A 12,528-nucleotide genomic window follows, 5' to 3' on the forward strand; every position below is an offset into this window, starting at 1 on the left:
TGGAATCTTTTGAGGACTTAGGGTTGGCGTTTATAAATGGTCTACCTGTATGTTTCACAAGCATACAGTAAGGTTGGTAGTACAATAGCTTTGTAAACAAGCATTTTGGTTTCCCTGTGAATGTCCTTCTCCTCAAACATACTGCACTTCAATCAGGAGAAAGCTGCATTCGCAGAGCTCAGGCGATGCTGGATTTCGGCATCAATGTTGGCCCTTGTGGAAAGATAACTGCCCAGGTAGGAGAAGCGATAAACATTTTCCAATGTTACACCATTGAGTTGGATTTGTGGCGCTGCACAAGAAAGGCCAGTGCAGTATGTCCCCGCCTGCCTGCCTGCCGTCCCACTTGTCTGTCCACTTCCAACATCAAGGGCTGGCTGGCTGGGCTCTCTCACCCACTTGCTTGCTTACTCCAAGGCCACTTCAGCTCCTGGCAACCAGCACCCCCTTGCCAGCCCCAGAGGCACCTTTCGCCTGGGGAGCTTGTAGCCAGGGCTGCTGCAACAGTCACACAAGCCTTTGGGAGGCAGAAACATGAGATGGCATCCAAGGAAGGAGGGAAGGAAAGAGGGACAGAGGCTGGTGTTGCCTGCGGCACCCCTGACTATCATTCAAGGCACTCCAGGGGGCCACAGCACATTGGTTGAAAACCACTGGTCTAAAGAAAGGCCGATAAGCCAAAAACATTAAGGAGAAGACTCCTGTCACCCACAGGAGTCAACTGGCGAGAGGGAGGTGCAGGGATGTTTTAAGCCGCCCTTTCCTAACCTGGTGCCTTCCAGATGTTTTGGACTCCAGCTCCTATCAGCCCCAGCCAGGAAAGCCCATGCATCATCCCCAGTTCTTATTATTTATATTGCACATCTGCAACAAGTAAAGTGCATGTGCACAGCCTTCTGCTACATCTAGTGGGCATTTGGAGAGTTTGCAGCTTGGTCTGTTCCAGCTGCTGATGGGTCTCCTAGTCCCTGCACAGGGTCCCTATTATGCCTGCCCCTCTGCAAGAAACTACACGTAGAAAGGTATTCAAATTACAGTCAGAGCTGAACAACCCATTGCCCATAACTGCACAATGCAATGCACATACTGAAATAATAACCATCATGTTTCCTTAAATAACTTTTTTGCTTCTGCCTCTCAGTCTCCAGGATTACAAAACAATAGAGGCAAAATAACAGGATTATATAAGCATTTAACTGGATCAAACTGTAACTAAGAAAAATTGACAACAAGTTGTGCAGGTGTGACTTTCCCCAAAATTTGAGGGAAAATTGTGACTTGAAAAATGCAATATGGCCACCACTAAATAGTTGTTTTAATACATTTATTTGTTTTTAACAATTATATGCCATCTTTCAATAAAATATTACAGAATACAGTATCTTACAAATAAAACAGTAAAATGCAAAGTGAAATAGAGAGAATACCAAATGAAATCAAAAGAGGCCATTCAACATGCTTGGGCACTGTGACAATCTCTGATTTTCTGCCCAAATTATGCCTAGAGAGTAAGGAAGTTTCAATTAAAGGCTGTCTGGCAGGGAAATGGAAGAGCTTGATGGCAGTTTGCAGCTGAGATAAACAGTTCCCTCTGACCCCAGGGAGTGCCTAGCCTCCCTGTGGCTCCCGGCAGGTGTCAACCACCCCATTACCTGTGAAAGGTGACATAAGGTCTGATTGGTCAATGGAGTGACAGCTGCCAGCCAAATATACATGGGCAAGAACCTCGTAACAAGGGGACTGTAAGGTCAGACCTTTTCTTGGTGATAATAAGTAGCCACCCTAGAGTGAAGAGATAATTTAATGAGTAGGGCAGAGTGGTGGCATAGGTGATGGAGGGTCCTAAATCTGCCAGGCACTTTTGTAAACCTAATCCCATGTATCTAAATATTATTAATAATATAATTATTTAATATTAAAAATGTGAGTGTTAGGCCTGTACTGGTAACCTTGGTACAGTTATTATAAATAAATGCTCTCAAAATGTACTGCTTGGCATTTTTTCTTGAATTAATCAAAGAGAGCCTTTATACCTTACTGAGGATCTCACCCACCCCAAATGGCTCCCCCAACATGCCAATTATTTCTCTCTCTTCTCACCTCTGCTCCAGCAACACCACACCCAGCAAGCATATACAAAATGCAAATTGCACCTGCTTTCAAATTTGCATGTTCTGGTGTGCTGCTACATCTCAGAACCAAGGAGGCTGAGTTGTCAGAAACCCCCATAAACCAAGGATGTGGAACAAATGGGGGTGGGGATGAGGGACAGAGAAAAGAAAAATTCTACATCCCAGTTCTATCCAAAAGCTGATTTAGTATTAAATGTTTATTGCTAAGCAAAATTGGGCTTTCAAGCTCATTAATGTTTTAAAGGCAATCTCTGAGTCTATCATTTTATAGACTGGGAAGCCTTCTATTTTTGCGTTTCAACTTATTCATTAAAATTTAACTACTGCGTTCTCTCACACTTTCGTCAACAAGAGAATCTGGAGCACCGTCAGTCAGGAGTCAGGATTCTGCATTCTGGTGTAAGCCAAATGTCCTGAATTGTATTGTGATTACAAGTCACTTTCAATTTGGAGAAGCATCGCTTATATGAAAGGGAAAATATTTATTGTAAAATTGAAGCTGACTCCTTTATGACTTGTTTCACCCATTTTTGGGCAAGTGGTTGCATGTACAGTCTAAGCACATGTACCCACACTGGAGGCATGACAAAGACATACATTTTAATAGTGGGGGTTTTTTACAGGAATGGATGAATCTGTCAAATTTGGTTTTTCTCAGTTTATCACATTTTTCCAGTCTAAAGTTCAGCTTTCCACATCAGTTTGTGGGTTTTTTTTTAAAGTCCTCATGAAAATTCACCTGCAGTTTTAGTGCAAATTACTCCTAATATGCAAATGTTGACATTATTCTAGATTTTATTGCAGTTCTTTAATGAGTTTTAAAATGTTTTGTTTTGTCTTGTTATTGTTAGATTATAGGTACAGTGTCCTTTTTTGGGAGGAAGGGCAGGGTAAAAATGTAGCCAATTAAATAGATTTCTTAAAAATGTAAATGGAATTACAATGCATCTCATTATATTACATATGTATACAACAAATAGTGGGACAGCCTCTGACCTGTGTGCCTCGCTTAATCCCAGAATATTTATATTCCACTTTCCAGGTCCGAAAGGAACACACAAATAGCAGATTGGAACAATCTATGAAAACAGAACAATAACAGAAAAACCCAGTAAGTAATGAAATAGCAAGGTTGTCTCCACACTGGCACTGTCTTATGGGTGGAAGAGAAGCCGGTTTAGGTTCCCACAATTAAAGAGGATTAAAGTGCTCTGTCTCCCTACCTAGTGCAACAAATCCACTTTAAAAACAAAACACACCAGACTTTCTGTGATTAGGAAAGCGAGGAGAAATGCATTAAAAAGTGAAGGATGAGCCAATGATCAGCAGGAAGGTGTACAAGCAACCTGCAAGCAAATCATGATGTGTACACATTGTCACATGACTTCCCTGCAAACAAATCAGAACACAAGCTCAATAAATGCCAGCCATATGCTACATACATGGAAAGCACATGGCTTTCCCCAAAGAATCCTGGGAGTTAGAGTTTGTTAAAGGTTCTGTGAATTGTAGTTCCTTTAGGGGTGAACTACTGTTCCCAGGATTCTTTGGGGGGAAAGTCATGTGCTTTCCACGTATGGTGTGTATTTGCAGCCCAAGTCTAACTTCCAAGCAAATAAGGATGAATAAACAGGTGCTAAGAATTTAGTAGAATACCCATAAAATTAGTGAGTTCACATTCGTGCCATGAAATACGAGTAACTACAGATTACGTACGGAGATCTTCCTCATTTTTCATTCTGTGTTTTTATTTCTCTCCCAGCTGTGCCCTCTTTCGGCCATTAGAGGAAGCCAGAGAGCTACAGATGGAGTAACTGGAAAAGCAGCCGCCAGGTCTTTTAAGGTTGGTTCCAAAAATGGACGGCAGGGGAAATGGATTCTCTTTCCGTGCCACAGAAATAGCAAAGCAGTGATGCAGAAACACACTATAGCAATCTAGTTTAATGTTCCAGAGCACAATGAGGAGGAACACCTAAACAACAACACATCATGAAGTAGCAGGAGACTATCGGTGATTGGAGCCATTTGCAAGGCTAACGTGGCTGGTCTGACAACGGCCAGAGGATTTCAACAACACAAGTGTCAAATTAATTAGCACTTTAATAAACATTTCTTGGTTGCTCTGCATTAGCAGCCCCCACTGTGTGCGGATAGCATTTTTCTTCTCCCCGCCCCCTCCAAGCTGCATTCTGAACCAGATAATAGATGCCAGTCTGCTGATGTAGCAGTGATAAGAACATGAGAAGAGCCTGGATTAGGCCCAAGGGTGCCCATCTAGATCAGCATCCTCTTCTCACAGTGGTCAGCCAGAGGTCTCAGTGGAACATCCCACCCCCGCCCCGCAGCCACATGTGAATCCTCACAACTGGTGTCCTGAGGCCTCCAACAGCGCCTAGAATGTGCACCAGCCCTGGCCAAAAATGATAAGCGTGTGGAGATTTTCTGCTGATTCTTAATTATCAATAGCAGAACTAGGACACAAATTTGGAAAATCTTGCTGTGAGCTTCCAGCTTTAGATGTACTACAGATCTCTTGATCTCCCTTTACATATGGGGAGGAGGAATGCAGCTCTATTTCTCCTTTACACCTGCAGGTGAGGCAATGGAAGTGCTGGACCAGTGTCTTGCTTTGGTAATGGACTGGATGAGAGCCAAAAAACTGAAACTCAATCCAGATCAGACTAAGGCACTGTTAGTGGGTGGTTCCTTAGACCAGATGGATGGGAGTTGGCCTGCTCTTGATGGGGTTACACTTTCTCTGAAGGAGTGAGTACATAGTTTGGGGGTACTTCTGGATCCTTTACTGTTGCTCAGGTGGCCTCAGTGGTGCAGAGTGCCTTCCATCAGCTTCGGCTGGTGGCCCCACTGGACAGGGATAGCCTAATTTCTGTTGCCTATGCTCTGGTAACCTCTAAGTTAGATTACTGCAGTGTGTTATATGTAGGGCTCCCTGTGAAGATGGTCTGGAAACTTTAGATGGTACAGAATTTGGTGGCCAGATTGTACACTGGGACAAGAGGGTTTGAGCATATAATGTTGATCCTGGCCTGACCATACTGGCTGCCAACTAGCTTCTAGGTCCCATTCAGAGTGCTGGTTTTGACCTATAAAGCCTTAAATGGCTCAAGATCGCAATACCTCAAGGACCATATCTCACTATATGACCTGACCTGGACCCTGCAATCATCATCAGATGCCCTTCTTCATGTGTCTCCTCCACGAGAGAGGAGCAGCAACAGGAGAACAGGCCTTTTCTGCAGTGGCTCCCCATTTGTGGGATGCTCTCCCCAGGGAGGCTCAGCTGACACTTTCATTATACATCTTTAGGCACCAGGTGAAATTGTTTCTCTATAACCAGGCCTTTGGCTGATTAACGTTCTGTGTCCTTTTAAATGTGTTTGTGAGATGGGGTGTTATTAATTTGTTTTTGTTTTATTATGTATCTTGTGTTCTCATTTTGTATTTCTATGTTGTGAAACATCCTATGACCTTTGGAGCAATGGCAGTACAGTGGTACCTCGGTTTTTGAACAGCTTTGTTCATGAACAACTTGGAACCTGAACGCTGCAAAACTGGAAGTAGGTGTTCCGGTTTGCGAACCTTTTTTTCAGAAGCCAAATGTGCTCGGTTTTGAGTCCCCCTGTGTTTCCTGTTGTGCTGCTAATTTGTGCCCCCCCCCCATTGTAATTCAAGCCTTTTGTTTCCGATTGCAGTGTTCTAAGGTGATATTTGGAGCTTCTGTTTTTGCTATTTATTTTGCGTTATTTGTTTTGAGGCTTTTTCAGTTAATTTGTTTTTGTGACTGTGTGGGTCCCAGCTCAGCTACTGATTGATTTATTGATTGTGTGACTGTGGAAATGGATAAAAGCCCCTCATCCAAACAATGACTATCATCAGTAAGAAAAAAAATTAATTTTAATTTTTATCATCTACAATACTGTTTAATTTATTTTATGCTTTCATTTTATGGATCATTGGTCTCATTAGTAAAATTCATGTTAAATTGCTGCTATAGGGCTTGTTTTTAAAAGCCTGTAATGGATTAATCCGTTTTGCATTACTTTCTATGGGAAAGTGTGCCTTGGTTTTGGAATGCTTTGGTTTTGGAACAGACTTCCAGAACGGATAAAGTTTGAGAACCAAGGTACTACTGTATATGAATTATTATTATTATTATTATTATTATTATTAGCCACTGATTTCATACCCTCCAACATTTCTCCAATGAAAATAGGGACATCCCATTTCATAATGATCATTTTACTATTTATATCCCACACATCTTACTGGATCCAACATATATAAAAACATAATTTTTTTTTTAAAACAACCTTCCCTATACGGGATTGCCTTCAGATGACTCAGGGGTTGACGCCACACCCGCCAACTCCACACCCTCCAACATTTCTCCAATAAAAATAGGGGTATCCTAAGGGAAACTGGGACATTCTGGGATCAAATCAGAAACCAGGACGGCTTCTCTAAATCAGGAACATCCCTGGAAAACAGGCACACGTCGAGGGCCTGTGATATCAGGGCTCCCACATTGTAATAGCCAGAACACTGTTGCCAAAAGCACTGAATGAGACTCAATGCTTGGCAAAGATGGCTCCATCCATGATGAAACTGCCTGGGCAGGCACTCTGCCGGCGGCCTCCATTCCGAAGAACCAGCAAGTCTGTGCTGGCCTTCAGGAATGCTGAAGTCTCACCTGCATTTTCTTACCCAGCTGCTGCACAACACCAAAGTTTACGCTAATAGGCTGCAGTGGAACAAGAAATGTGCAAGAAACTTCTTTTATTTTTCTTACTTGCTTGGACTATCCAGCGATACACAAGAAGGCTTGGGTAGAATCCTGGCCCCTAATTAAAAATATAACACCTATTTTCCTAAGGAAGGCACATTTTGAAGGTAAATTCTTCAAACAGGTTTGTCTAGTGAAACGGACTCTCCAGCTTCTAGCTCTCGAATAATTCAAGGTTAATTTATGAATTGGTGAAAATAATATTTGAAACTTGCAGGCATGAACAGCACTGAGTCCACAATAAACTGCTGCGTTGAGGTTCCCTGGCTCAGCTCGTTGTCTCAGCAAGTTTAATGGTTGTCTTTTCATACACAGGGCTCCTCCTGACAACCTGATATGCAGCACTCTGATTTGCTTGCACAAAGTTAGGCTAGGTTGAGTCCTTACAGAGCATTCACCCCATTCTGTTTGCAGGAAGGCTCCAGGTATATGAGAATAAGCATTCATCCTTAGTCCATCCGGATTTGCTTGCAGGTTGTTTATACGTCTTTCTCATCACACCTGCACCATATATTTAAAGCACTTTTATATGAGTTCAACAGTCATGGCTCTCCCCTCCCCCCAGGAATCATGGGAACTGTAGTTCATTAAGGGTGCTGACCTCTCAGACCCACAGCAAACTACAGTTTCCATGATTCCCTGTGACTGTATAGTGTGGATGTGATCCATTAAGCATTCCTCCATCCCTCCCTTTTCAGTGCATTTCCTTGTCAGTTTCCTAACTGCATAAAGTTATTTTTGTTTATTTAGGGATTTGTTCCACTCGGGTGACAGAGCGCTGTAATCCACAAACCTAAATTTTTGGTATGCACTTAAATCCCTCCTGCAAGTTGCTAGCAGCCTGGAAGCGACCACACTGGTGCCCCCCCCCCCCCCATGAAAAGACAATCATTAAACTTGCTGAGACAACGAGCAGAGCCAGGGGACCATAACACAGCAGTTTATTGTAGACTCCGTGCTGTTCATGCATGCATGTTTCAAATATTATTTTCACCAATTCATAGATCAACCTGGAATTATTAGAAAGCTAGAAGCTGGAGAGTCAGTTTCACCAGACAAACCTGCTTGAAATGTTTGAATATACCTTCAAAATGTGCCTTCCTTAGGAAAATAGGTGTTATATTTTTAATTAGGGGCAGGATGCAGCTACCTCCCTCTACAGTTGTGGCAACCAAGGGCATGTGGCCAGCTGACTCAGTGCAGTGGGTGAACAATCATTAGGTTTGGGGATAAGTCAATGAATGTCTCCTGGGAAAAGCTCCTCATTTCCTTCCCCTCCACCCAGCGCAGCAGCCGCACCCTGCCCCATCCCACTAGCTGGGAAGCAGCGAGAAGCTCAGGCTGCAGCGAGGATCAAACTCGTCTGGCAGGTTTGGGGTTGTTGCTTGCTCCCCCCCCCTCCGCCTTTCAGCTGCAGACAGAGATGATCAGCTGAAGAGGGAGCAGTGGCCATGCCTCCGTTCCTTCATGCCCTCTGCTTTGCAAGCAGGGCTTGGGAGCACTGACGGACAGCAAGAAAAGAGGCTGCTCCCCTTGCTGGTCCAAGGGAAGAAGAGAGTGTCACTGGGGAGGATCAATCCCCTCCCATAGCACTGGATGCTACCATCCACCTCTCTACTGCCATAATTTCTGGGGCTGAGACCCATCTCTGAGCCAATGCAGGACGCAGCACTTTCAAGAGGCACCCGTGGCTTTGGGATGCCATGTCCGCTGCTCCTGCTTCTGGCCTTTGCTGTCATTCTCCTGGATCCTGTCCACTCTCAGCAATGCTCCTTGGGAAGCCCTTCGCCCATCCTTCAGTTTGCTGATGTGGGTGCTGAGCAGCGGATTCCTGCCCACCATCGAGTCCCTGGATCTATGGATCACCTCTACGCCCTTGTCCACGGCTACCTTGAAGTTGTTCAGCAGAACCCTTTCCCGACAGGTAAGGAACCGACTTCTCCCAGCCGTGGGAGCCGGGTGCAGTTGCCAACGGAGCAAGAAACAAACGAGAACAAGCTGTAGCCTGACCAGGCCTTGTACCTTCAAGAGTAGCTTGATGTGCAAGAATCAGCAGATAAAACTTCTAATAGCATGCGGGTGAAGCATTTGTCACCTGCTCAGATCTGTGGCTGGGCTAGTTCTAAATCCACAGGAGAAGGAACTGGTTAAAAGAAAAAAGCAACCAGAGAGCCAAGGCAACAAAAAGGCTTTGAGACCTTTGAGAAAAATGTGGGACCCAAGGAAAGACACACGTTAAAGAAACCCCAGGCATTACTCCCACTGCAGGCAGCTTCATTCTTCTCTGCTGGGGTGGCTAAAATGCAACACACACACACACACACACACACACACACACACACACACACACCAGTGGATTTGGCGCTCTTGTGCAGCAAATCTGCTTCTTCCAAAAATGCAACTTTTTGCAGTAAGGAAAGTGACAAGAAAGTGCACTGAAAGTGTGGGATAACGATTGATGTGACATTGTATAAGTTCCCTGTAAACAAATCAAAATGAATGCTCAATAAAGAGGTCATCTGGAAGTGTCCTGAGGGTCCCTGCAGCCTGATCCAACATGTAGCAACTTCTGTGGGTGTTTCCCTTCTTTCCCCTCATCAAAACCCACCAGCATGCCTAGTCTGTTCTGTACCTTAGGGAGACCCCAGCCTCATAGGAATCTGGCAGGGTGTTCATCTGGCAGAGGCGGATTCAGAGGAGGGCCCATATTGGGCGCTAAAGTGGGAGTTGCAAACATGACTTAGAATGGAAGGCAAGAGGCAAATCAGTTCCTTTCACATGGCCAAGAAACACATTTTGATATTCGTTTTCAACATTGCGCCTGACAGAAACATACAGTAATTATTTTAACTATACGATTTCTTTTAAATTGCATCCTCACTTTCCCCCTAAACCCCTTCTAGTTCAGCATCCATTTCTCACAGTGATTGATTGATTGATTGATTGATTGTACTTCTATGTCACATTTCATTCAAATGAATCTCAAAGCGTCTTTCAAGCAATGAAAAACAATAACATAATCAAACATACTAGAACATCACAAATACAGCATAAATCATATAAAATAATTAACAAATCATCAATAAAACAATTACAAACTATAAAACACTATTTACAAAACAGAAGTTACAAAGTAAGTTTTTTACAGCAAAAGCCACTTTACAGTGGTACCTCGGGTTACATACGCTTCTGGTTACATACGCTTCAGGTTACAGACTCCACTAACCCAGAAATAGTGCTTCAGGTTAAGAACTTTGCTTCAGGATAAGAACAGAAATCGGGCTCCGGCGGCGCGGCAGCAGCAGGAGGTCCCATTAGCTAAAGTGGTGCTTCAGGTTAAGAACAGTTTTAGGTTAAGAGCGGGCCTCCGGAACGAATTAAGTACTTAACCCGAGGTACTACTGTATATGATTAACAAATCAGTATGGTGGCCAAACAGATGCTTCTTCTGGGAAGCTCATAAGCAGAACCCGAGTGCAACACCAGCAGTCTCCCCCGTTGTATTCAGGGGCGCATTACCTCTGACAGTGGATTTAGGATAGAATGGGATAGGACTGTAATGCAGGTATTTCTCATATGAGGAGGACTGGGGTGCCTGAATGTCAGCTGTTTGGATTCAATGCATATGTGGCAAAGCAGAGGAGGGAGTCCACCAACGTCTCTCATATTACAGTTGAAAAGTGATGGGCCCCTTGGGGTCCCCCCCGCTGGCCATTTGTGCATCAGCAAAAAGGAGGAAATGAATCACCAAAGAAGGGGGCACTGATTTGCATAAATTGCATGGAATAGATGCAAATTTATAAATTATTAATTTAAATTAAAATATGAGACATCTGACCCAGGCCAGGAAGATTGTGACCAGATGATCAATGTAAAGGGACACATGACCATTCTCTCTACCTGGATTCCTTTTAATAAATCAACTTGTCTGGGCAAGTAGCAAAGCTTTGTTTGTTCCACAGACGGAAGTTGACTGGGAGTTGACTGCAAACTTGTACCTGCTGACTGGGAGTTGAGTGGGAACAGGTCTGAAGGTTGGATGTGACAAGGTGCCACTCCAGTCCACGGGTAGCCAGCATGGTGCTGCCCAGATGCTGTGAACTTAGAGATGGACAAATATGTAAATTTCAGTTTCTCTCCCAGTTCTCCACATTTGGTTGTGATTTTTTTTGTCCTCATGAAAATTCACCAGCATTTTAGTGTGGATTTTTCCAGTTCCCCCCTTTTCTATGCAATTTTGCCTTTTCTACACATTTTCATGGTGCAATTTCCACCAATGGAGCACATTCTTGTATGTCATCTTCACTAACTTTTGCAGTTTTCTGCACGCTTTCCTCTTTCTTTGTGCACATTACTTGGCTGGAGAACTGCACTGCGGGATTCAGAAAAGTGCATTTCATAGGATGGCTGTGTTTTCGATCGGTGTATTGTTTCAGAAAGTGCTGATTAGGTTGATTCACCATTAAATGCAAGCTGAGCTGGATATCTCTTCCTTCTCTATGTAAACTACAACTCACATAAACCTGGCCAGTGTTGAAGGGTTATGGAAGCTGTAATCCCCAATGTCTGGATACACCATATTGACTACCCCTGATTTAGACCCTCTGAGGTCCTGAACAGGGCCTGGTTCTCATGACCAAAGTATGTGAGAAGAAGGTGATGCACAACCAGATTGCCCTTTTCCTTTCTTTGCAGCTATGGTGAGCAGCTGCCAGGTTGCTCAGGCAACACTGACGGGTTAACCTCCTCTCCGAAACTATTTTTCAGAACTAACTGCCCTCCCCTACATATTAAGGTAGATGCTAACACCCTAGTGGGTGTGGGGAATTGAGGCATACAGAGATGAGTTGCACCACTTAGGACTGTGGGCCAGGGGTAGCTAATGTGCAGCCCCTCACCTCAGATGTTGTTGCGCTATGACGCCCATCATCCACAGGCTACTGGTCGTCTTGGCTTGGGCTCAGGGTCGGATTTAGATTTGATGAGGCCCTAAGCTACTGAAGGTAATGGGATCCTTTATATGTCCAGCTGTCCTTTGTCAACAACAATTTGTCACTTTTTTGTGTTGAATATATGCTATGTGGCAATTTATGGACCTAAAGGTAAAGGTAAAGGGACCCCTGACCATTAGGTCCAGTCGTGACCGACTCTGGGGTTGCGGCGCTCATCTCGTTTTATTGGCCGAGGTAGCCGGCGTACAGCTTCCAGGTCCTAATAGGTATCTAAAGCCATTTTATTTGTTTTTTATCTTATATTTTGGAAATGTACTTCCAGTTTCTTTTCCTTTAAATTTTTTTGGGGGCCCCAAGAGAGTGCGGCCCTAAGCTATAGCTTGTTAAGCTTGTACGGACATCCGCCACTGCTGCTCGGGCTGCTGAGAGCTGCAGTGAAGAACATGTGAAGGACAGCACGATGGTTACTCCTGCTATAGGTGAATGCTCTTGTGACCGACTGCTCCTCCATATGAAAATGTTCCTCTCAACCTGCACCTAGAAAGATGGGTAGGCTAGATCCTGACATGCTAGTTTTCTATATGAATGGTCCTTGTATGGAGGAACAATCCCTCATGTAAGCCAATGTAGTCACTGCTTG

General features: G+C 44.0%; 1 protein-coding gene across 1 annotated transcript in view; it reads left to right on the plus strand.

Annotated features, from left to right (window-relative positions):
* The first annotated feature begins 8,278 nt into the window (after positions 1-8,278).
* The window catches only part of PROM2 (prominin 2), a 46,883-nt gene continuing 42,633 nt past the window's right edge, over positions 8,279-12,528 (plus strand). Inside the window, exon 1 of the mRNA XM_083629352.1 lies at positions 8,279-8,860. Coding sequence (XP_083485478.1) covers positions 8,593-8,860 — 268 coding nt within the window. The 5' untranslated portion in view covers positions 8,279-8,592. The remainder of the gene's footprint in view (positions 8,861-12,528) is intronic.

This window comes from Podarcis filfolensis, assembly GCF_964270895.1.
Source record: "Podarcis filfolensis genome assembly, chromosome: 8".
NCBI classification, from domain to species: Eukaryota; Metazoa; Chordata; class Lepidosauria; order Squamata; family Lacertidae; genus Podarcis; species Podarcis filfolensis.